General features: G+C 39.9%; 1 protein-coding gene across 1 annotated transcript in view; it reads right to left on the bottom strand.

Annotated features, from left to right (window-relative positions):
* The window catches only part of SCUBE1 (signal peptide, CUB domain and EGF like domain containing 1), a gene marked incomplete at its 3' end in the record, with an annotated part of 203,564 nt that overhangs the window by 71,903 nt on the left and 109,074 nt on the right, over positions 1-22,587 (bottom strand). The window contains exons 6-7 of the mRNA XM_080363809.1: positions 18,032-18,148; positions 15,075-15,164 (exon numbers count right to left, since the gene is read on the bottom strand). Coding sequence (XP_080219935.1) covers positions 15,075-15,164; positions 18,032-18,148 — 207 coding nt within the window. The remainder of the gene's footprint in view (positions 1-15,074; positions 15,165-18,031; positions 18,149-22,587) is intronic.

The raw sequence follows: 22,587 nt of genomic DNA, 5'->3' as shown, positions 1-22,587 counted from the left end.
GCATCCTTAAGGCCACAGTGATGAAGAGTCAGATATAGTAGACAAGTGGATAATACAGGGAGTGGAAAATTGTCTGGACAGATGGACTCAAAGGACTGAATCAGCGGTACAAAGTCCAACCGGCAGTCTGTCGCTACAGCTGTCCCTCAGCCTCAGCTAGTGATATTAGGGCCAACACTGCCTAGTGTCCCTGCTGACAACCCACATTATGGGATGGATAGCACTTTCTGCAAATTTCTGGATTATATCAAATTGGAGCAGTGGTCGGTACACAACAGAGTCAGGCTGCTATTCAGAGGGGCCTTAACAGGTTGGAAAAATTGTCCTGAGGGGAACATTGTGAGCTTCAGTGAAGGCAAACCCAAATCTTGTGTATGGGATGGAATAATCCCATACAACGGAACAGGCTTAGAACTGACTGGCTGGAAAGCAGTTTTGAAGAAAAACCTGGGGTCCCTGACGGACAAGTTGAATCTAAGTCAGCAGTGTTTCCTTAAGGCAAAGAAGGCCAACAACATCCTGGCTTGGATTAGTAACAGTACAAGCAGGAGCTCAAGAGAAGTGACCCGACTCCTCTATTTGGTGCTTGGAGTAACAACATCTGGAGTGCTGTGTCCAGTTCTGGGCACTTCAGGGCAAGAAAGACATGGATTTACTACAGCAAATTCAGTGGACTCCTATTAAGATCATATTTTGGGGGCTGGAGCACTTGCCGAGGTTGAGAAGCTGAGAGCTGTTCCGCCTTAACAAAAGAATGCTCAGAGATCTAATTTCTGTTTACAGCTAACTAATGGGACAGTATAAAAAAGATGGAGCAAGTCTTTTATTGGAGGTGCACAGTGGAAGGACAAGAAGCAACAAACACGACTTAGAATTCCAGCTTGTTACAAGGTAAACATTTTTCACTATGAGAGTGGTCAAAAACAGGAACAGGTTCCTAGTGAAGCTGTGAAATCTGTATCCTTGGAGATATTAAAAACTCAACTGGATGTGGGCCTGAGCAACCAGGTAGGTTGCCCTTTCTTTGAGCAGGAAATTGGATTAGATGACCTCTGGAGGTCCCTTCTAATTTACATGAACCTATCATTCAATGAAACTGATTCACATATCCTACAGAGATCAAGGAATTTGAGTCTCGGTTTTACTTTATTTCTGATACAGATTACTGGGAGGGGAAGAAGAAGGGAAATGCCATGAACACAGCAAGCAACATGTCAAATTCAAGGGCATGGTTCATTTCTACTCATTATCCTATTCAAGCTCAAGATCTCTTTGGAATCTGATACATTCATATCACCAATACATGTTGCCAATACACATCTGATACATCTAGTATTGCAAATGATACTGAACTAGGAGGAGCTGTGGAGTCCCTCAAGGGTAGAGAGGCCTTACAAAGAGATTCGGACAGACTAGAGAGCTGGGCAACCACCAGCTACATGCAATTTAACAAGAGCAAGGATTCTGCACCTGGGACAGGGTAATTCTGGCTACACGTACAAATTGGGGATGAGAGGCTGGAGAGTAGCTCTGTGGCAAAAGATCTGGGGATTCTGTTCGACGGCAAGTTGAACATGAGCCAATAGTGTCCCTGGCAGCCAAGAGGGCCACCCGTGTCCTGGGTGCATCCAGCACAGCATGGCCAGCCGGGTGAGGGAGGTGATTGTCCCGCTCTGCTCTGCACTGGTGTGGCCTCACCTGGAGCACTGGGTGCAGCTCTGGGCACTTTAGTATAAGAAGGATGTCAAACTATCGAACAAGATGGTGAAAGGCTTTGAGGGCAAGACTTACGAGGAACAGCTGAGGTCACTTGGTCTGTTCAGCTTGGAGAGAGAAGGCTGAGGGGGGCCTCACCCCAGTCTACACCTTCCTGAAGTGGGGCAGCAGAAGGGGAGGTGCTGATCTCCTCTCTCTGGTGACCAGCGATGGGACATGAAGAAATAGAATGAAGCTGCTTCAGAGGAAGTTCAAACTGGACATCGGGAAAAGGTTCCTTACTGAGAGGGTGGTCAGCCACTGAAAGAGGCTCCCCAGGGAAGTGGTCACGGCACCAAGCCTGTCAGAGTTCAAGTGTCTGGATGACATTCTTGGTTATATGGTTTAGTTTTAGGTAGTCCTATGATGAGCAGGGAGTTGGACTCGATGACCCTTATGGGTTCCTTCCAACTTGAGATATTTGATGATTCTATAATATTTCCAGTAGGAAATGATCATGTTCAGAAAGTCAGAGCATGGAAGTAGAGACCTAAATTTTTTCACTAGCTTCCCAAAAGCTGCTGATTCACCTTTGGCAAATTACTTGGACTGAAGATCACAAAAAATTTGTGATATATTGGTCCCCTCATGTAAAATATAAGAGAAGCAGTATTTCCTATACTCATAAGATCTTTTGAAATTCATTAGGACACATATATATAAGTATAAAATACCATTGTTTTTATTGCTACCAATAGTATAAAAATTACTACCAATAGTACCAAAATGAAATGCAAGACTTGACACACACTACTCTTTACTTTTTGCCCTGATAATACTTATTCCTCTGTAAATTTACCTTTTTACAGGGATAAGAGAATTTCATTTTTCTATCCACTCTTAAATTCCTTTAGATTAGCATAATATGCAACAGGTCTGGGCCCCTCAGTTCAAGGACAGGGAACTGCTGGAGAGAGTCCAGCGCAGAGCCACGAAAATGATGGAGTGGAGCATCTCCCTTATGAGGAAAGGCTGAGGGAGCTGGGGCTCTTTAGCTTGAAGAAGAGGAAACTGAGGGGTGACCTCATTAATGTTTACAAATATATAAAGGGTGAGTGTCACTAGGATGGAACCAGGCTCTTCTCGGTGACAACCAATGATAGGACAAGGGGTAATGGATACAAACTGGAACACAAGAGGTTCCACTTAAATTTGAGAAGAAACTGTCTCGGTGAGGGTGCCAGAGCACTGGAACAGGCTGCCCAGGGAGGTTGTGGAGTCTCCTTCTCTGGAGACATTCAAAACCCGCCTGGACACATTCCTGTGTAACCTCATCTAAGTGTTCCTGCTCCGGCAGGGGGATTGGACTAGATGATCTTTTGAGGTCCCTTCCAATCCCTAACATTCTGTGATCTGTGATTAATATGAGAAAGCTTTATATAGCAGACAGGTTGGTGTCTCTGTTTTGTCATAACCAAGGTCTTTCATTTTTGGATTAGCTCTAATTTTTTTCTACTTTAAAAATTAATCTCATAAACTGTGGAATGTGAGCATATAACTGCACCTATATGCAAAACTCTGCTTTCCCAATATCAGTCAACATTGTAAAACATTTGGTATACTGTTCAGTGGGATAAAAATTTGCTTAAAATAACATAAATATTTAAATTATTCTCTTAAAAGATTAAAAAAAATCAAAACCCTAAAGATACTGCACATGGGTAATACAAATGAAATGGACAAGTAACAAAGTGATCAGTCATAATTTTTAAGATGACTTAACCCAAAATAAGCTTCTTTGGGTGGTAAGCAAGAAGGTAATTTCAGAAAAAGGCAAGCACTGCTTTTGGACTGTAAAGGTGTAATCCTGCCCATCACACAAGAAGGCTGAGCTAGGCAGCAATCACAAAGAGCCCTCAGGAAAAGATGCTGACTATAACTTGGGCTTGAACTATTGCTGTCTAAAAGCACAAACATTTGCAGTCAGTGTGCCATTGTGCTGGCCACTGAGACAGCAGTCAATGTAGTCTGTTTCTACTGTGTTGACCTGCGGTGCTGTTTCCTGAGCAAGACACAAGACAGAGGAGTGCTCTGTAGATCTCTGCATGAAGGAAGATGATCTTGATTTAATGTTATGCCCAGAATGTAGAAAAAGTCTAGAAATATTGCACTGGTGATCAATGTCAACTCCCTTAGTCTGATCAATACGCAGATCTATCATGAAGAGACTTTCAGCCACAAGGCATGAAAGCAAAACCAAGCCACCTAGCATCAAGGTGTTTCCTTTGGAGATATGGAGAAGTGATTCTCCAGTCTTTTCTGTTACCCAGCATGGAAGTCTGCAGTCAACAGGATCCAGAAGCCCTATTTGTTTTCTAACTCTTGATCATGACTGGAAAGAGCAGACAACAAATATAAACGAAGGAGCTGTTTTCAATAATGCATCTAGAAACACACAAAGAGGCCTTAATGGAAGATCAAAACTGGCTAGCTGTAGTGAAAACAAAAGAAATCATATATAGGCTTAGGTGAAAATTGAGAGGGAAGCAGCTTAAGTCATCACCTATATTCAAGGAGGTCTTGCGGCAGCTGCTGTCTTGGTCATCTATGTGTTAGGAAAAGCATCAGATGGACAGTCAACAGCACCTTCTTCCATGGAAAAAGTTGTCCTTGAAAAAAATTAAATGAAAAAATTCTGTATACATGATGACTGCCTCCTCCTCCAAATGAGAAACGAAGGTTAGACTGACCTCTTGTCTTAAGGCCTTGTGCAGAAGAAAAGGATTTTTTGCAGCAACAGATAGGCAATAAAATATTAGGTTTGGTCACAGAGGAGGGCAACAAGGCTGGTGAGGGGCCTGAAGCACAAGTCTTATGAGGAGCAGCTGAGGGAACTGGGACTGTTCAGCCTGGAGAAAAGGAGGCTGACGGGAGACCTTATTGCTGTCTGCAACTACCTGAAAGGAGGTTGTAGCATGGAGAGTGTTGGTCTCTTCTCCTGAGTAGCAAGTGATAGCATGAGAGGAAATGGCCTCAAGACGCACCAGGGGAGATTTAGATTGCATATTAGGAAACATTTCTTCATGTAAAGAGTTGTCAGGCATTGGACCAGGCTGCCCAGGGAAGTGGTGGAGGTGTTTAAAAGATGTATAGATGAGGCTCTTAGGGACACGGCTTAGTGCTAGAGTTAGGTTATGGTTGGACACGATGATCTTAGGTGTCTCTTCCAACCAAAATTATTCTATGATTCTCTGCTGATTTTCAAATGTAAAACGCTGTCTGAAGATACGAATCTGGGCAATGTCTGACTCTAAGATAAAAGGGAGAAGAAGAGATAGCAGTCTCCCAAAACACAGAATGTTTTCCAAGTTTGCCAGATTTCTGTAAATCATTTAGGTTGACACAAGAAGACATAAAAGAGGAAAAATGCTTGCTTTTCCTACCTTGTTCCCATGATTGGCCAAATAATGACACTGACCATACGGCAAGTTAAAGCAAACTATCAATTCAACTGCCTTTCATTTGGAATTCATTTGCAGTAGCCTAAAGCTCACTGGGCTCAGTAGATAAAGGGTGGTCGGGCTTTGCTCCCAAAACTTGTACCACATTAGAGAAGATTATTTTGAGCCAACTTTTATGCCAGCTGGAGAGCAATTCACAATGGAGTAGAGTCTGGAGCTGTGAATTTAGAGTAGTTTTCAGGTCCTATCAAGTAGGTCATATCCCAAGCAAAGTTATGAGTAATAATACTCAGAATGTAATAATATCTATTCCTACACTCGGTCTGAATTTTACACAAGATCTGAACACAGTATCTGATGCTCAGAATAATTGTCTTAAACTCAGGACTCAGACACATGAGCAAGTCAGTCTTGATGTAACTGAAAGCTAAAGGTTGTAAGCAGAAGGGCAGATTTAGAGCACTCACTGTTTTAGCTGGTCTGTGAGGTATAAGAATTACATTAGACCATTCTTTCCTTATGAGGTGCCTGTGAAGTAATATTGCCTGGCAACTGAAGTGGCAAAAAGGGTTAAACTACTTGCAATTTCTATTCTTCAGCAGATGTGCTGTAACTAAACCTGTTGTAAACTGCTCCTGTGTCTGAACCAAGAGATAACATGTTTACCTATCCTAAACACAAAAAATGAGGTGATTTGTCTGTACTTAATTCACAGTGAAACACAAACTGACTCTCCAGGCTATGTGTACAAGACAGGAAAACTATATGTTTGAACAAGTGAGGAAAGATTAAGGATAGCTGTGAAAGAAAGTCAAATATCTGGCTATCTGTAAGTATGAATACTAAAAAGCTGAAAAATGCCTGTTAACGTTCATTACCTTGATAGCTATCAAAAGAGCTGCCATTCTCTGCTCATTTGCTTTATGTCCTGCACTGATTCCTAACAGATTTTAGAGTACATCTCAGTTGAAATGAAATTGCAGAACCAGTCTGAGATAGAGAATCCAGGATATCAGTGAGTCGTATCTTAAATTTAAACTGGATTTATTTTTTAAAGTAAGATTTCAAATGAAACTGTCAGGAATTAGGTGATTCTTTTAAGAAGGAAAAAAGTACAAACTCATTATTGCTTTTCTTTTGAGAAGGCAAAATCTTAAACCATTGCTATCATATGTAATGATTCTTTGCATCACTGTAGCATTTTTGAGCACTCATAAGGATCAAGACCAGCTATTATTAAGTTACGGTTACCAAGGTAATACTAAGGTATTACAACAGTTCCACTGGAGGGCCAGATCCTTCTCAGCCAAGTGTTACTGACTTCCTGACTGTAAAGAATGTCAAACTCATGCCAGTATCTGGAATCAAATTAGACCATAACTTGTATCTCATCTCCTCTCACATCCAAAAACGCTCTTTGCTTAGTCTGGCTCAAGGGTGGCCTGTGCTGACATCTAAACAGTTTCCTTCAGCAAAATCCCCAGCAAACACAGATCTTTCTGAATTCCAAGTATACTGGGTTTTTGCATAGTCGACTCTCTTAACATTTATGTTATATAGGAGAATCTTACAGAAATAATTTTACCACTAGTGGCATCACTGCTGTATGCAGGTGAACTGCATGGCAATGCCTAACAACAAAGCCTATTTAACTGGATGACAAAACACTCAGAATCCCACCCAAATTCTGACCAAAGTTACACAAATTCTGAATGCCTGAAACTTGGAAGAGATTAACATTTAACTCAGGAAAGGCATCTAAAAAAATTTTGTTGATTATACAGATGTTCTTGCCTTTAAGTAAGAGAGAATATGCAGTATGAGTAAGAAAGCAACGAGTCAGAGAACACATGATGAGACTGCTGCTGCCAACCATAAAAAGCATTTTACTGCAAGCGGCAGTGCATGTGGTATATGGCACGAGATCAGGGTACATGGAGGGGCCCAAAGGACAAGAAGCACAGGGAGAAACTAAACACACAACTGAAATATTTGAATTTTCAGTTAAGTGAGAATGATGTCATTCTCATGCAAATTATGCTCTGTGATGCTGAAAGGATAGAGAAAGAGCATTCAGAAGAGTATAATGAAAGAAACAAAGAGCTGAGAACAGATGAAGGAGAAACTGAAAGAGCTTCATATTCAGGGAATGAAAAAGGTGAGACAGAAAGGGTAACTTGCAGGATGTGGAATTCTTCACTCCGTTATGCTTGTCTCCTCATTTCCTTGCAATTTCATGATTGGTAGAATTTTATTTGCATGAAAATAGGATGAGAATTCTGCACTGTCACATATGGGATGTGTGAAGAAACGTCTAGGTGAATCTTGCACTGAATCATAAAACCCACAGCTCTCATTTCAGAAAAGTTCGATTCCTCTTCAGGGGACACTACATATTTAGGGAACACCACCTGATAGATTGGATCAGGTGTTTTATAAGCACCAGATGAGCCCAGTCTGATCCCTTAAAAACAGCACTATTAGTTGTGATTGTGGCACTTCTTCTAAATAAAGAAGCTGCATTTAAGAAAAAACAAAATACTTTGAACATCGTGAAGGAGCATTATCTCCTGACCTTGGACAAATCCTTTCATTTTAAACAAAAAAGCAAAACAATGGAAGGTATTGGTAGGAATTCTGGATAAGGTCAGAGTCTTTACCATTAGCAAAGAAATGAAGAAAAAGGATTTTTACAGGAAATAGCACACTATTCACAAACTCAATGAATAAAAGTGACGATAACTCAAGATGAAAGGATCTGCCCTTGGGAGAGAGAGAATGCATGAGTGACCTGAGGGATTCCTTCCCTCTGTTTTCTATGATTTCATATGGGAATGTAGAACTGACAGAAAGAGTTAAAGTGATGTCTTGGTTTCACAGTTAGTAACTGAGTTAGAGATCCTCCTGGCAATATGCCTGCTAATAATATGTTTTAAACGCTTTATTGATTAAAGCACAAAAAAATAGTGATGCACACAGAGCAGCACACTTGGCTTTCTGACAGTGAGCATTTCTCAAAGTCAGATAAAAGCCATTCAGAGAAATAAAGACATATTTTAAGTAATCTGAAAGAGTCCTAGGAGGCAGTACAACAGCTAGGATCTGAAGTACATACTGAAAAGGTGCTCTTGGCTTAAAGTGACCCTTGGTAGGCTGTAACTATGATAGAAGTTAATTGCTTTGAGAGAACACTTGGAAGCAAAGAGTAGCTTGTCCATCTCCCTGCTCTTTCACACAGAAAACTGAGAATAGGTTCACCTAGAAACTCTCATTCCATTTTGAAAGAGAACCAAAAATGAAGACTACAGAATCCATTTTTAATTCACACTGGAATAAAACAACCTAAGACTTTAGGAAATTTTCTAATGGAAAACCAGAGCTCATAACACTCTCGGTTCCAATGGTTTGGTAGTTAGGGCATTACATACCATGTTAGAAACCCAGGTCTCATTTTCTATTCTTTTATGTTTATTGAAACTGAAGAATCCCGAGCCCTTATCAGGCTATTGGTTATCAATACTGGCCCCAGGAGCTGAGCACCTTCATGAGGCAATAATGAGTCAGTCTGACTTTACATCCCAACATTTCCCTCCAAAATCACAATGAAAGGGTCTTCATGTAATTTCCTCATGTTTCAAATAAATGTTCTAACCAAACTACTGTGTATATTCTTTCCCTGTTTCTGAAGATCATTCCAGGCAAAAGCACTGTGAAAACTAGAGCCTTCCCACAAAACCAACTCTCAAGAAAAAAGAAAGGGGTTTGCCAGAAAACTCTCATCAGATTAGAGGATTTTTTTAGATAAAGAATGCGTGGCTTCATTGTTCTACAGTTCTATAGCTCCTTCCTGATTTGCAAAGGAGCTAAATATTGGATCCACCACAGAGTCCTGAAATCCAGAAGATGGTGGATTTCCATATGGACTGCACAATCATTGTGTGTTCTATACAGTAACTCGAGATAGAGATTTGACTTTGGAGAAGTTGATCACAGTGAACCAACAGCAGAGAGATCTCTGGATGGCTGAAAGAATGACCAAGGAAAGTTTCCATATAGAAATGATGAAATTTTACACATGGCAGGAGCAAATGACTTTAATTATGAAACTCTGATAATTCTAATTAACTTGGTGGATGTCTCTCCTGAAAAGAAAACAATGATTCAAAGAGATTTAAGTCCTGAAATTCCTAACAAACAAAACACCAGACTGGAGACAACAGCTTGGGTCAGGTAGGCACAACTTTCACAAGAACAACTACTCTATGATTCAAAAAAAGGATCAGCTGTAAAGTCTACATCTCTCTGACTGATACATTTGATGTAACAGATGATTAAACGTTTTCCTTTGTTGCAAATGCCGTCAGTCATGACCATAAGCTCAATTTGTGGGTGTGGTTGGTGTTGGTTTTTTTTTTGTTTGCTTGTTTTGTTTTGTTTTAAATTTTAATTTGATGTGAGCAGCTTATTAAAATCCATTACAGGTACTGGGCTAAAAATCTCCTGAAATCAAAATGTCTTTTGGCCAGGACATGGTAAATACAGTTATATTGGCTGTTGTTTGGATGCTTTCAGGAGGCACAGGACTGGATGAAAAAGCTGACCAGTACACAGAGAAAGGAGTACTGGCATGTACAGAAGTGGCCAAAGCAAGACCTGCATTTGTGAACTACTAGTCTGAACTGGTTATTTGCTGCAACGTTTGAGATCCTTGGAGTTGAACTGACAGTGGCAGTATGCTTTCCAAAGCTAGCCCGCATTAAGTGCATATAACATGCACTGATGTCCTCTGCCATAAGCTAATCCATTGGAGAAATGTCCAAATCGCATTTTCCACAGCTCATGTCAGCAGTGATTGCTGTGCAAGGAAATGGTCTTAGTGGACTGCACACTTGGCTCTCCAAGCAGATAGCTGGATGCTCAGTATAATTGGCTGGAAGGCTACTAAAGATGGAAGAGGAGTCATCTGCAGAAGTCAAATGATTCTTGCCACAGCAAGGGAAAATATAGAACTAGTGAATGTACTACTGTAATTGCCAGTTACATGCCATGAATATAGACAGACCAAAGCCCTGCCTGTTTGGGAAATCAGAGATGAAATGTAACATAGCTACATATATAACATATCCCAGACTGGCAACACTGGTGGTGTGATTTTCCAAATGACTTGAAGTGCTTCCTCCACTACAGAAACAATCTAGGCAGAACTAAATTTTAGCAGTAACAAAGTCCAGGACAATTCCAATCCACTTTACAGTTTATGCAAGCACTTCAACTGACAGTAAAATAATTTGTAGGGATCTTGGGAGCCAGTTTCAAGGGAAGGAAAGAGAATTACATTCCTGTATGTGAGATGGGCTGCAAACAGCCTTACTGATGACCCAAGAAGTCCATGTCCAATGGCAAAACCTTAAGCTGCCCTGACATACGAGTTGAACATGTCTTGTGAAGGAATGAATATCAGTATGGAGTTTAGGCTCCTGAAAACACTTGTAGCAATGGTATTACTGCTGTTTGCACTGTTATCCTGGCCTTAAATATTCCAGGGAAATTACTGTGCTTCCTTAACTTCAAGATAGGCTCAATGTCCTGTTGCTTTTTGCTATACTGAAAAGAACTTCATAAAACTCTCTTCTTGAGACAAGAATGAATAAATTTTGTATCTTCTAGGGTCAGAGGAAGAACATCTTACTGCCAGAGCGAGTTCTTACAAAAGTGATCTCTAGAAAGAATAGAAAAGCTGGATGGAAGGTGAGGGAGAGAAATGCAGCCTTTGCAGTTGTTCTGAAGTCACTTGGGTTCAAGACAAAATGAACTTGATTCATTTGACTACTGAAGAGTACAGGTAGGGAAATGAAACACAGTGAGAAATGGGTCAGGCTCACCTCTTAAAAAAGTGCACATCAGAGGACAAGATCTAAGAAGTGCCCTGGATAGAATATCATGGTTGTGTTGCTAAAGCACCTTAAGGATTCACGCAGACTAGTAAGGTCTGTGGTGATAATGCAGCGACTGCATTTTTAAAGACAATATAAAAATATATCAAAATGTGTTCGTCCTAAGAGCTGATGTAAAGAGTAGCCAAAGAACAAAGCATTACCTTTGATTAGCAGATGGAGACTTACTGAGTCTTAAGACCTGACAGTTCTCAGCTCTTTTAGAAAAAGACCCTATCACATCTTTGTAAGTGGTTGACTTATTTGTAATGAAGCAGCCCAATGGCATCACTGATGACACAAAATCTATTTTGGCATCCACAGTATCAAGTTCTATGTAAAAGAAAGCTTCTCTAGAAAAATCCTGTAGCCTTTTCAAGCAAAAGGCAGTGCCCAAGAAGAAAATAATGCTAAGTCAGGGAGACTTGATAATTGACAGCATATATGAGGATAAACTCATCTTTACAGCTGTAGACTGTGGAGTCACTGGACTTACAAATTCCATCCAGGGCTGCGACAGCAAAAAGACATTTGGAAACTGGATACATGAATAAAAGCAACTTCCATTGCTGAAGATGTGACGCTGGACAAAATATTTTGAGGATATGTGTATTAGAGATCAAGCAGAAATTTGGTACTTCTAAAGTTGTGTGCCCACACTAGAAGGGCTTACATCCAGGTAGGCAGAGCCTGACATACGGTGTTTCAAACTGATGCTGGATTTAGACTGAACAATATGTGAAATGTATCAGCACGCTCCTCTAATCAAGAAGGCAGATATAAACATAACTCACAGATAATGGTAAGGCTTTGGTTTTAAATGCTTAGAGGTGTGCACTTCTGCAGGATGAATGTGCACTTTCCTTCCTAATCTACAGAATGTACACAGCTCAATGTCCAGTCTATAGCACCCACCAGAGAACTCTGGTAGATGACAGAACCTCACCAGAAGCCCACTTGGAGTATAGTTAAGGCTGCACCCTTCTCCATTCTGCAGTGGCAACGGCCCAGAGGGACGTGAAGAAAATGTAAATGAGCTGTATGAACAGCAACGTGGTGCAGCATTCACGGATCAGAGAAAAGCCATTCAGTGCCATCTCTTTAATGGGAGTGCTCTTTATTTTGAATCCAAGTATTTTTATCTGAACGGGGGAGACAAAGAAGCAGCTGGAAGACCTTGGGGTCTTTCTGGACATAATTTAAAGAGCTGGATGAAAATTCCTAGGAATCATCGGATGGCTCTGAAGGAAGGTTTCTTGTAGATCATCAGAGAAGACCAGTTTCTTCTCTGGTGTTGAAGATCTAGATAAAAACACATCTAACAGGAAGAAACTTTTCTCTATTCAAGATTTAGCCACAAGTCACAAGACCACACCATGACTAGGACATGAGCCCCTGTAAGAGTCAGCCAGTCTTGCTGTAACAAATTGAGCAGCATAAGCAGCCATGTCTGACAGCAGTCCCCTTCTCCTAAAGTAATCTCATGTGAGCTTATTCTTAGCCTTGGCTGTTTTTAAGGGTTACAAAGACCATAGCCATTTCAATAGCATGCAGCAAATGACAGGGGACTACAAATTATCGTCTCTGGGCTTGCAGTTGAAAGCATCTTTCATCAAACTACTAAAATTACATAAAGTCATCTACTTTTACTACTCTCCCAAGACTGCCTGTAGGACAGTAAAAATCGCAGTCCATTTACAAAAGCTGGTAACAGAGTTTCCTGAGGAGCCTTCCAGTACTTTCTAAAACAGCTGTTTAGAAAGCATCTCAAGACATGGTATTTCATGGAAATGCCACTACACTTTTGAAATGTACTAAGACTCCATGAAGCAAATAAATTATGGATTTTCTGAGCATCAGAAACCAGTAGAAATAAACAAGTAGAAAAGTCCCTAAGTAATAAGCCACCCACTCAGGTCTCACTTATTAATTAAATTTCTTTTCAGCTCTCATTAATGGTTTTCTAAGGAATCAGTTGTTGAAACACAGCATGTCCAGCAACTCTCAGCTCTTGGCTGATACCTGCTAATACAGGAGGTACTGAAGAGTAAAAGAACGTGTTTTGCAAACTGGATTTTTAACTACCTCCCTAAACCTATTTCTGCAGTCTATGTTCAGCCTGGAACCTGCAGACCTGGTATAACTAACAAGATTTTTGCTAATCATAACTATTTCATTGTATTTGCCTGGACTTTTGTAGGCAGTGTGAGCTTATTTTCATGTTGGATAAGTACTTTCACCAGAGGGTGAGGCAGCAATGCAATTCACTCTATTGCTCAATCCCTCTAAACCATATTGTACAGACTCTTAGTGGCTGGGCAAACTCAACATTTAGACCTAGAGGATTGGATTTTCCAGTGGTCTAGAGGCCTTTGCACATTTTTTTCCCTGACTTCCTGTTAGATTATGGGTCTTACTGAAATTACAGCTAAAACTTTTAATAACACCTTTAGAAAGTGAGATGAACTGTCTCATAGCTTTTGTTAGTTAAATTAACTTAAACAGTGCATCATTAAACAATAAATTGATATGGGTCACTTGCTAGGTCTGAAAACTAATTGCAAATTTACAATCATAGATAATGTAAAAATAAAGGAAGATATGTCCAGGTTTTCATGCGAGGGAAAATATTTTACCTCAATATTACAATCTATTACCATTTCAGAGTTATAACACCATGCCATTTCCTATACAGTAGTTGTATGCTGGCTTATGGTTAAGCGGATGGTTTGTCATGGGTGATGAAATACAAGTGATATGGAATCTTTATAAATATTAGCCCAGCAATCAACTAAATATTCAAAACGAGGCTTCTGGCCTCCTAGTGGTGGTCCTTCCAGATAGGTGTGGATGCTTATAGCCAGAGCTGAGCTCACCAAGGACAGAGTCTGCAATGGGCTTACTGGTTTTAGGAAATGAAATGAGGACCACAAGGGAAGAGTGCAGAATCTTGTCCCGCCAGAATCTTTTCTGTGCGTGAAGAATCCCTGTCTTGTAAATGGTTCATTAGGTACATCTCACCAATGCTCACTATGTTTAAAACCTAGCAGAAATAATTATGTGTGTGGAGTAGGGCACTGGAATGGAAAATACAGTGTAATAAACCTCCTGAAAACCTCCAAACCGTTGGCATCATTCCGCAGTCTGTGTCACCCTTTGCTCTTTGTCACATGAAAGAGTCTGACACAGATCCAACCACTCCACCCTTTCTGTTCCCAAAAGGTCATTCTCAATAATGGCCATAAATGCAATATGAAGACAGGCACAAGGTTGTGCAATGTGCCAACCCAGAGTGGAAACTAAAGAATTATGTTCATTGTACAATGCACTTCCTCATCCCTTCTACTCTCAGACTCCAACAACAAAGAGAAACAAGCCATGCTTCAGTCTTGAAAAAAGAAAATAAGGAAGCTCACTAGTCACTAGGGAAAGATCTTTCAGTGGTTACTAACACAGCTGCACAAAGGAAATAAAAGAATTTTCAGTCATAATATTACATTTCAATGAAAAATACTGCAAGTTGTAAGTGGGCAAATACACTTGTTAATTTAACACTACATATGTAACAGAACATTGTTTTATATCATCGTCATAATTCACTTTTAAGTCAATAGGCAGGTCTGCAACATGAGATTTTTCAGGAATCCTACAGCAACACATACACACAAACGCACACAAATCACATGTAAGAGGTAGCTTGCATAAGGTAAGTAAGGTTAATAGCAAAAGCTTCTTTCTACGCAGAAGAAATGTAACATTAAAGCTGCAGCATTAGGAAAAAAAAAAAAGTTTAAAAATGAGAAATGAAGTTGTACAACAGATGAGAACTTAACAAAATTGATGATCTTTCCACACAGATGAAGCCAGGTTAAAGAAAACCAAACCAAAACCAAAGGGACCAAATGAGACCAAAAGAGAACCTCCCCCCCACACACATACAGACAAAAGTGAGAGCACAACAAAGGAAGTGGAAGAAAAGTGTTACCCATAAGTAGCCGCCGTTTCACCCGCTTGTCCACATCAGCTACTGACGTGGCATTGTACTCAGAACTCTCAATTGCAGCCTCATCCTTCTCTAAAACACAAGTAAGGGACAAACATGGAGCAGTTGGTTAATCACAAGCCCAATTTTCCACTGCCTAAGACAGTTTCTTGGCATGGCATAGCCAAGGCCAAGAAGCAAGGCATGAAAGCACTAATCCCCGTTAGAGAGTTAATTCCCTTTGGGACCCCAGGAAAAAATTAAAGGGTGTTTGGGGAAAGGAGGAAGAAAGAGAGGGGGGAGGAAGAATGGTCAAATATGAAGTAATTAACCACATACAGGAAGCTGGATTCCTACTGGAGAGCAAGACAGCTCACATGAGTGCCCCAGACAGGTGTTAATGGTGAAAATTAAAATTCAAGGGTGCTAGCTAAACAAACTATCAAGAACAAACTGTAAAGTGATTCAGGCTAATGGTGGACCAGGATCTGAGGGTGGCAGGCAGAAGATCAAGACAGACAAGAGAGAGCTAGAATAGTCCGGTGATGGATGGGCACGGATGCACCATAGTCTTGTACACATTGACACATTGTGAGGAGAAACCAAACAACAGCATGCAAATTAAACAAAACCAACGAAAATAAACAAACAACAAACCAAACAAACACAAAAAAAGAACAATTTGGGCAGTGCTGGTTGCCTGCTTGTCTATGAAACACTACTAGCTAAACATTCAATGCTAGGAAAGATGTTGCAAGAACAGGGTTTAGTAATTTTATAAGCATGCAGTAAGCAAGATGATGTCAGCAAAGGTCATTTTACAAAGTAGTCTCTGATATGCTACATGTAAGAGTTCCATTACAGCATAATGAGGACCTTAGTTTGGTTATGCTTCACTAGAAAAACACAGAAACAGTCACAAGTGTGGGAAGAGATGATCAGTAATGAAATAAAAATAAAGATTTCTGGTACAGGAGAGCAATGGAGAAGCAGCAGCTGGGTAAATAAAATGATTCATACAGAGAGGGAAATGCTTATTAGCAAAAGAAAAAAACAAAAGTGCAAGTGGAAACTTTCACATGCAGCAAACATAAAAAAAAAGGATAAGTCAAGCAAACAAAGACATAATATGTTAGACAAAGAGTCAACAAGTATTTATCGGCATTGCAGAAGTTTGCATTTCTTGCAGTGATGCCTGGAATATACACACCACTGAAGACAGCAAACACTGGAATCACTGAAGTGAGGAGGAGGAGGAGGAGGAGGCTGGCAGGTTTTGTTTGTGGCAACACTAAATAGTTGAGTGGTAACAAGAAGTTATTTTGTTTTGTTTTAACAAGTTCTAGATGGGATCAGGCTGCAATAGAGGCTTTTGTTTGAGTTTTTTTTATTTAGCTCTGTAAATAATTAATGAACGTCGGTTATCAGACAAGACAGGCAATCAGGAACCATCACCAGAAAGCAGGAATAAAAATGTAAAAATAAATTAAAAAAAAATAATCAAAAGTATTCTAGGAGAAAGAACTACTTAGAAGGAAGAAAATCAGCACAGGCAGTAATATGTGACTTACATCACAAGACCAAGGAATGTAACATGGAGTTGTGTGTATTACATTACAAAAATGAAAAAAAAAAAAAGGAAAAAGTAAAAAACAGGTGCAGTGTACACAGCTTTTAAAATCATTTTTACATGCTGGACAAAATAAAACATCAGTTTGAGGATATTAGTGAACACTAAGAAATAGAAGACCGATTATCCACTCAATAAAACCTGCTCTCAAGGCCCTCGCTCTTGCTAATCCTCTGCATCTGGAACTGCCACAGGCTTCAGGGCGGGTTATTGAAACAGAGAGACCATGCAATGGAGCCCTCTGTGTTAATCAAAAGCACAAGCTGAGAGATCCCGTAAGCTGAGACACAAGCTGTGTGCACAGCGAGGCAGTGTCCAGTGCTGAACCTTGTCCCGCTCTACCTCTGCCAACACAACACTACCACACGTGTGTGCCATCGAACCCTGCAGAAGCGAGCGAGGCTCTGGGCAGCCACTGAGTTTTACGCCATGGATCTGATCGACGGATCACTAAAGATAACTGACAGATTTCCATGGATTTCAAGTGTTCTGTCTTGCAGTATCGATAAAGGAGAGGAAAGATTATAAATATGCATCCGTGATTCTTCAAACTCAGGAAATTACTAGGAATTCGTAAGCATTTGAAATTAACCAAACAAAAAAAGTCAACATGACCACAGTGCTAATGAAAACCATTATGGATTTTAGGTTCTGATCGGTGAGTAAGAATATCCAAATTTTAACTTGCGCTATGCAAAAATATGCTTTTTTATTAAAAAAAAAGGCAGAGTGGAAAGAAATAGTGTTAGGTAAATATTGTATTTTATAATCATAAAAGTTTGCACAGCATCTCCCAAGATGCTCCATCTCTTGTACAGCTTTTTCCTACTGATAATCTGAGTGAAAGCTAATTCATTACAAGTGCTGTAATTTTTAGAATCATAAAACACACAACAGGGAAGAAAGCACGTAATGACGATTAATTTTCCCCAATAACAGCTTAGAAAAGAGGATTATTTTCCGCCTCTTGCTTACGCAAGTAAGTCTTGACTCATGAAAGTGAATGGAAGAGCTGAACTTCCATTCATAATTATGAATGTTCTACACGTTTTAACTTCATATTAGAGTTATGAAAATAAAGTTACAAAGGAGTAACAAAGGGATACTTCATTAACAAACATTTTGACAAAACAAGAACAAATGCTTCTCTCTCTGTATAGCGTGACCTTAGCTGCTACAGCCAGTAACTGCTGTTAGACACTTCTCTCAGCAATGGTGCTGCACACCTGTGAGATATAAACACACATGCACACACACACACGCACACACATGTGCACAGATATATTCTATGAGGAATATGAAATAAAACGTGCTGCAGTGAAGTACTTACCAATGCAGGTTCGGCCATCTGAATGTAGGGCATACTTCTGATGACAACCACACACAGGACCAGTATCTGTGTCATCACAGGTGTGCTGGCAGCCTCCATTCCCATAGTTACAGGTTACTAGTTAAGCCCCAAATGAATGTGTATATATGTATATACAAATAAAATGACAATGAAACCAATTAGTCTTGAGGGCCTTTCAGAACACAGAAGAGCAGTAACAAACCAAGACATAAGGCAACATAACATTTGTATTTGTGGTTATTTGCATTTCTTATTCTTTCTGACCCCTGCTTATCTTAGCCATGCTCCTGTCTCACACCCTATTCTCAATCCATGCATCAAAGAAAAAAAGGAAGAAAAACAGAAGTATGTGCTACTTCTTCCCCAGCCTATTTGCATTCATAGTTTTAGTAAGAGTGGTTAGCTAATTCCATCTCTTTCTAAAAGCTACATGCTTCATATCCGTGATGTACATGGCATGAAGAAATGAGCAGTCTACCAAAATAGACATTTATTTTCAAGTCGACAGACAGCAATTATCTTGCCATTCCCCTTCACTTTCTAAGTGGAGGAAGCAAAGACCAAACAGCAGGAACAAAACTATGTAAGTCTTGAAATCCATTATTTCAAGTACTAGTCCTCCTAGAGTAGAATATTGTTTAAAAAAAAACCAAACAGGGAACTTTTTTTTTCTTCCGTGAAGCAAAAAATGCATGGTTGTTATGGCCTTGCAGTGCTCTGGCCTAAACTAGGAAGGCAACATTGGAGATGTCACTTCCACTTCCAAGCATACAGTGGAAAATGGCTTTTAGCAATTAAAACATCCTCTGGTGAAAAAATACTAAACGTTCATTCAAGCAAACACTGTTCAAGACAGAGTTTTGAAGTTTACATGAATCAACAGATCAAACTTCCTTTGTCACATGATGGATTTAACGTCTGACTACTAAGACAAAACTGTTTTTAAATATTAAGATTGCGAGTGTCGTTAACAATGCCGCTCATTTGCTCCTGTTCCCCTTAATCCTTTGCAGTTACATAGCGTGATGCTGAATAGTACAATTCTGATCTGACTGAATTCAATTTACTGTCTTCACATACAGGTAATTTGGGCTAGGTTCTTTATCAGTATACACATACTGGCAGATACAGGGCAAATCCACTATGCTGTCATTCAGTTACATTATGCTCATCATTTCAGAGGACTTCAATGTTTTGAAATGTTACAGTACATTTAAACAGTCACTACAGTAATTTAAATACTGGCTCCTACTAATCAGAAGGAACTTCCTCACATTGGTTTTAGCAGAATTTTGGTTCTAGAGAAGAGAGTCTACAGAAGAGCCAGGGTAGCAAATTGCAATGCACAGTAAAACTAGGATAATGGTTAACAAGATTTTAAAATCATGTATCTACATCTGAACTGGGGTTCTATCTAATCCAATAGGGCTAAACTCATATAATTTCCCACTGACCTCAGTGACCCCACTTTAATGCTAGCTTCTTAAAATGGAGTAGACTGGAATTTTCAGTCACAATAACTAGAAATATCCCACCTGTGGCATGAGTGTCCCAGTGCTGAACAGTCATGCCACTCTCAGTAATCACTATAGTATTTTGCTTAAAATGGAACAATTCTAAGAAAAGGAACTGAGGGAGACCCAGCACAGCATACTCAACAGAATTCACCTTAAAACCTCCTGCCAGCGTGGGAACTGCAAGTTTACACCCGTGGTCCCTGAAGTGTGGCAAAGATCACAACAGGAATTGTCCATCTCCCAAGCGAGTACAGACCAGAGATGCAAGCATCCCTGGTCCTTCACATTGTACATTTTGAACAGAATTCTTGTGTTGTTCAGAGATAGAAAGGGAGTAGTTTCATGGCCTAGAACATTCCCTGAGAACAGGGCCGGCCTGGATTCCCACCTCTCCTCCCAGGAATGTCACAGTTCTATCCCATTGCAAAGAATGGCAATGAGAAACATGGAGAGCAGCCAGATCCACATTCTCTTATTGGAGCTTGACACTTTGGGCACTAGGCTGGAAAATGGGAATTGTTGGTTCTGTCCCACAGACAGAGGAGGGAATTGAACTCACATACCCAAAGCCGTAAGAATCCTAAAATTCCAAGGAATTACATTAAAAAGCCTCCTAAGCATCAACCACTCTCAGGCATTCTTTCTCCTTCTCCAGTTTTATAACTTGCCTATTAATGTATTTTTGTGAAAAAATACATGAAGCAAGCCATTCCGCTTTGCATCAAATGGAGGCAACATTTCATTTCCTTCAATACACAATAATATTTTAGCTTTTATTTTTGATGCAAACCAAATAAATGAAAATTTTAGTCTTAAACCTCCCGCCTTTTGGATGCAGTCATGCTGAAAAAACATTTACTTGCTCAATGCTATGCCTGTCTGTGCTGGGCAAGCACTGGCAGAGCTAATCCTGGATGGGGTAACTTCCCTCTACCTGTCCTCTCCTCCTTCTTGACCCCGTTTGCCTCTTGGACTATGTGGAAGTTCATCACATGTTTCTAGCCCAACTGGACTGTCATGCCATTCACGAATTAAATTAAAGGTGTTGTTTATGCCAGAAGTTTAAATACATTTCTAGCCAACAGTAATTTTATTGAGGATTTTAAAGTGCAATCAGCAACACAGTGTATATTTTAAACAGCTTGAATGCAGTGGTTATTTTTGGTATTCCTTGCTGAAAGCCTTTGCTGGCAGAGATGAAAATATCTTAACATGGTTTCTCTGATCTGCGTAATATGAGGGACTTTTCCTTGCTATATTTGTCTATGAAAAACTTCATTAGACTGACGAGTTTATAGTAAATCCTGCAGAATCACACACTTCTTTTATAGTTGCCCTGTATGCTAAAGTTACTGGTTCCTGTTCTACCAAGTCATAGATGTAGGTCAGTTCCTTTTCCTGTCTCTTACAAATATTAATAAATCATGTTTTTGAAATATTTGAATTTCTGTCTAGACTACAATTTATTTATTTATTTTAAGCACTTCAGAAAAACTCTGGAGCTTGACAGGTCTGCAGGTGAAATTGGTACAAAATCCAGTTGTAAAATATGTCATTTCAGTTTCCTTCCAGCCTTAATTCTGTGGCAGTGACACAGTGAGAAGTTCCTTTTGTTAGAGGAAGAAAATCAAAGTTATTTAAAAGCAAAGGGACATCCAGATCTACTCCATTTTTGCCAGAAATCATTAAAGCAAGCTTAATGAGATATCTCAGCGTTCTTTTAAAAATTAGTTCTGATTAACTCTGGACTCCACAGCTTTAAGACTGTGTGTTCATTCAGAGTCTATGACATTACAATGGCAAACAGAAGCCAAAGAGTAACTTCCAATAGACACAGTTCAGCTTCAAATATTATAAATCATGTTACAATAAAAAGGATGGAAAATAGATGGAAAAGAGTAAGTAATTTTTCTTTTCTTTCTTTTTTTTTTTTTTTTTTTTTTAACCTAAGGAGAATATATACATATTTGTTAGAACTCAGATATACTTAACCTCACATACCAGATTCAAAACCAGAATAACACTATTGCTTTTGCCACCGCTTCAGCATTTGTGTATGCATTTGTCTTAAGTGCAGTCAAAATGCTGGGCTCTTTCCCTTAGTGGAAGAAATACCCTGTAAAATTGGCAAAAACCAGCATCTGCTAGAGGGGCCTTTGCTCATGTTGGCTACAAACATGAGCAGAAACCACAGATGAATCCTACAAAGATGCACACTATCTAAGTGAGGTATCTAATGCTGGTGGTCAAGTTACCTGCCTGTTGTCCCAACATTGTTTCTATTGTGAACGAAGAGCTATGGGGCACCCTGAGCTGCAACCCTGATGCTGGTGCTTCAAACAGCCTTCAGACAAGAGTAATTCTTCTCACTGGCTAAAATGCTCAGGCTCTTGAACTGGCCAGCCACCCTTTAGGGCCTGCAGGCTGACCCTGTCTCCCTAAGTGCCCACCTGCCTACACTGTGAGCAGCAGCCACTATTCAGTTAGGCTGGGCTGAGCTAAGCATCCCTCAGACACAGCTTTGCAAGTGGGCCACTGCTTATATCCATGGAAATATATGGACTAGTCTTGAAATGGCATTTGATGATGAAAGACAAGAAACAACTGTCTGGAAGAGGAATGACATCTTAAAGACAAAAGGAGATTTTAATTTACTTAATTCTTCTAAATGATGATATTGATTTTCTATGCTAAACCCCTCAGAAGAGAGAAAACACCAAAATTCAGCCTCACTCTACAGGCTAAATCCTGTTTTCAGTGCTTCTCTGAAGTTTCACATAATCCTTTTTCTGATCCCTTCCATCTGACTTGCCCATAACAAGTATTTGAAAACATACGGCCAAATATTAAATCTAGCATTTAGTGCCCACTAACCCAAAAAATCCCCTAAGACAACAATGTCCCGATCTTGTCTGTATGTGGACTGAGAAATGCATAATGGCTTAGATGCCACAGAATTTGCAACAAGCCAGACCTTTTTTTTTTGGAGCATGGCTTTCTGCAGCAGTTTGCTGTAAT

This window comes from Nesoenas mayeri (assembly GCF_963082525.1).
Source record: "Nesoenas mayeri genome assembly, chromosome: 1".
Lineage (NCBI taxonomy): Eukaryota > Metazoa > Chordata > Aves > Columbiformes > Columbidae > Nesoenas > Nesoenas mayeri.
This window is presented reverse-complemented; position numbering and strand designations above follow the sequence as displayed.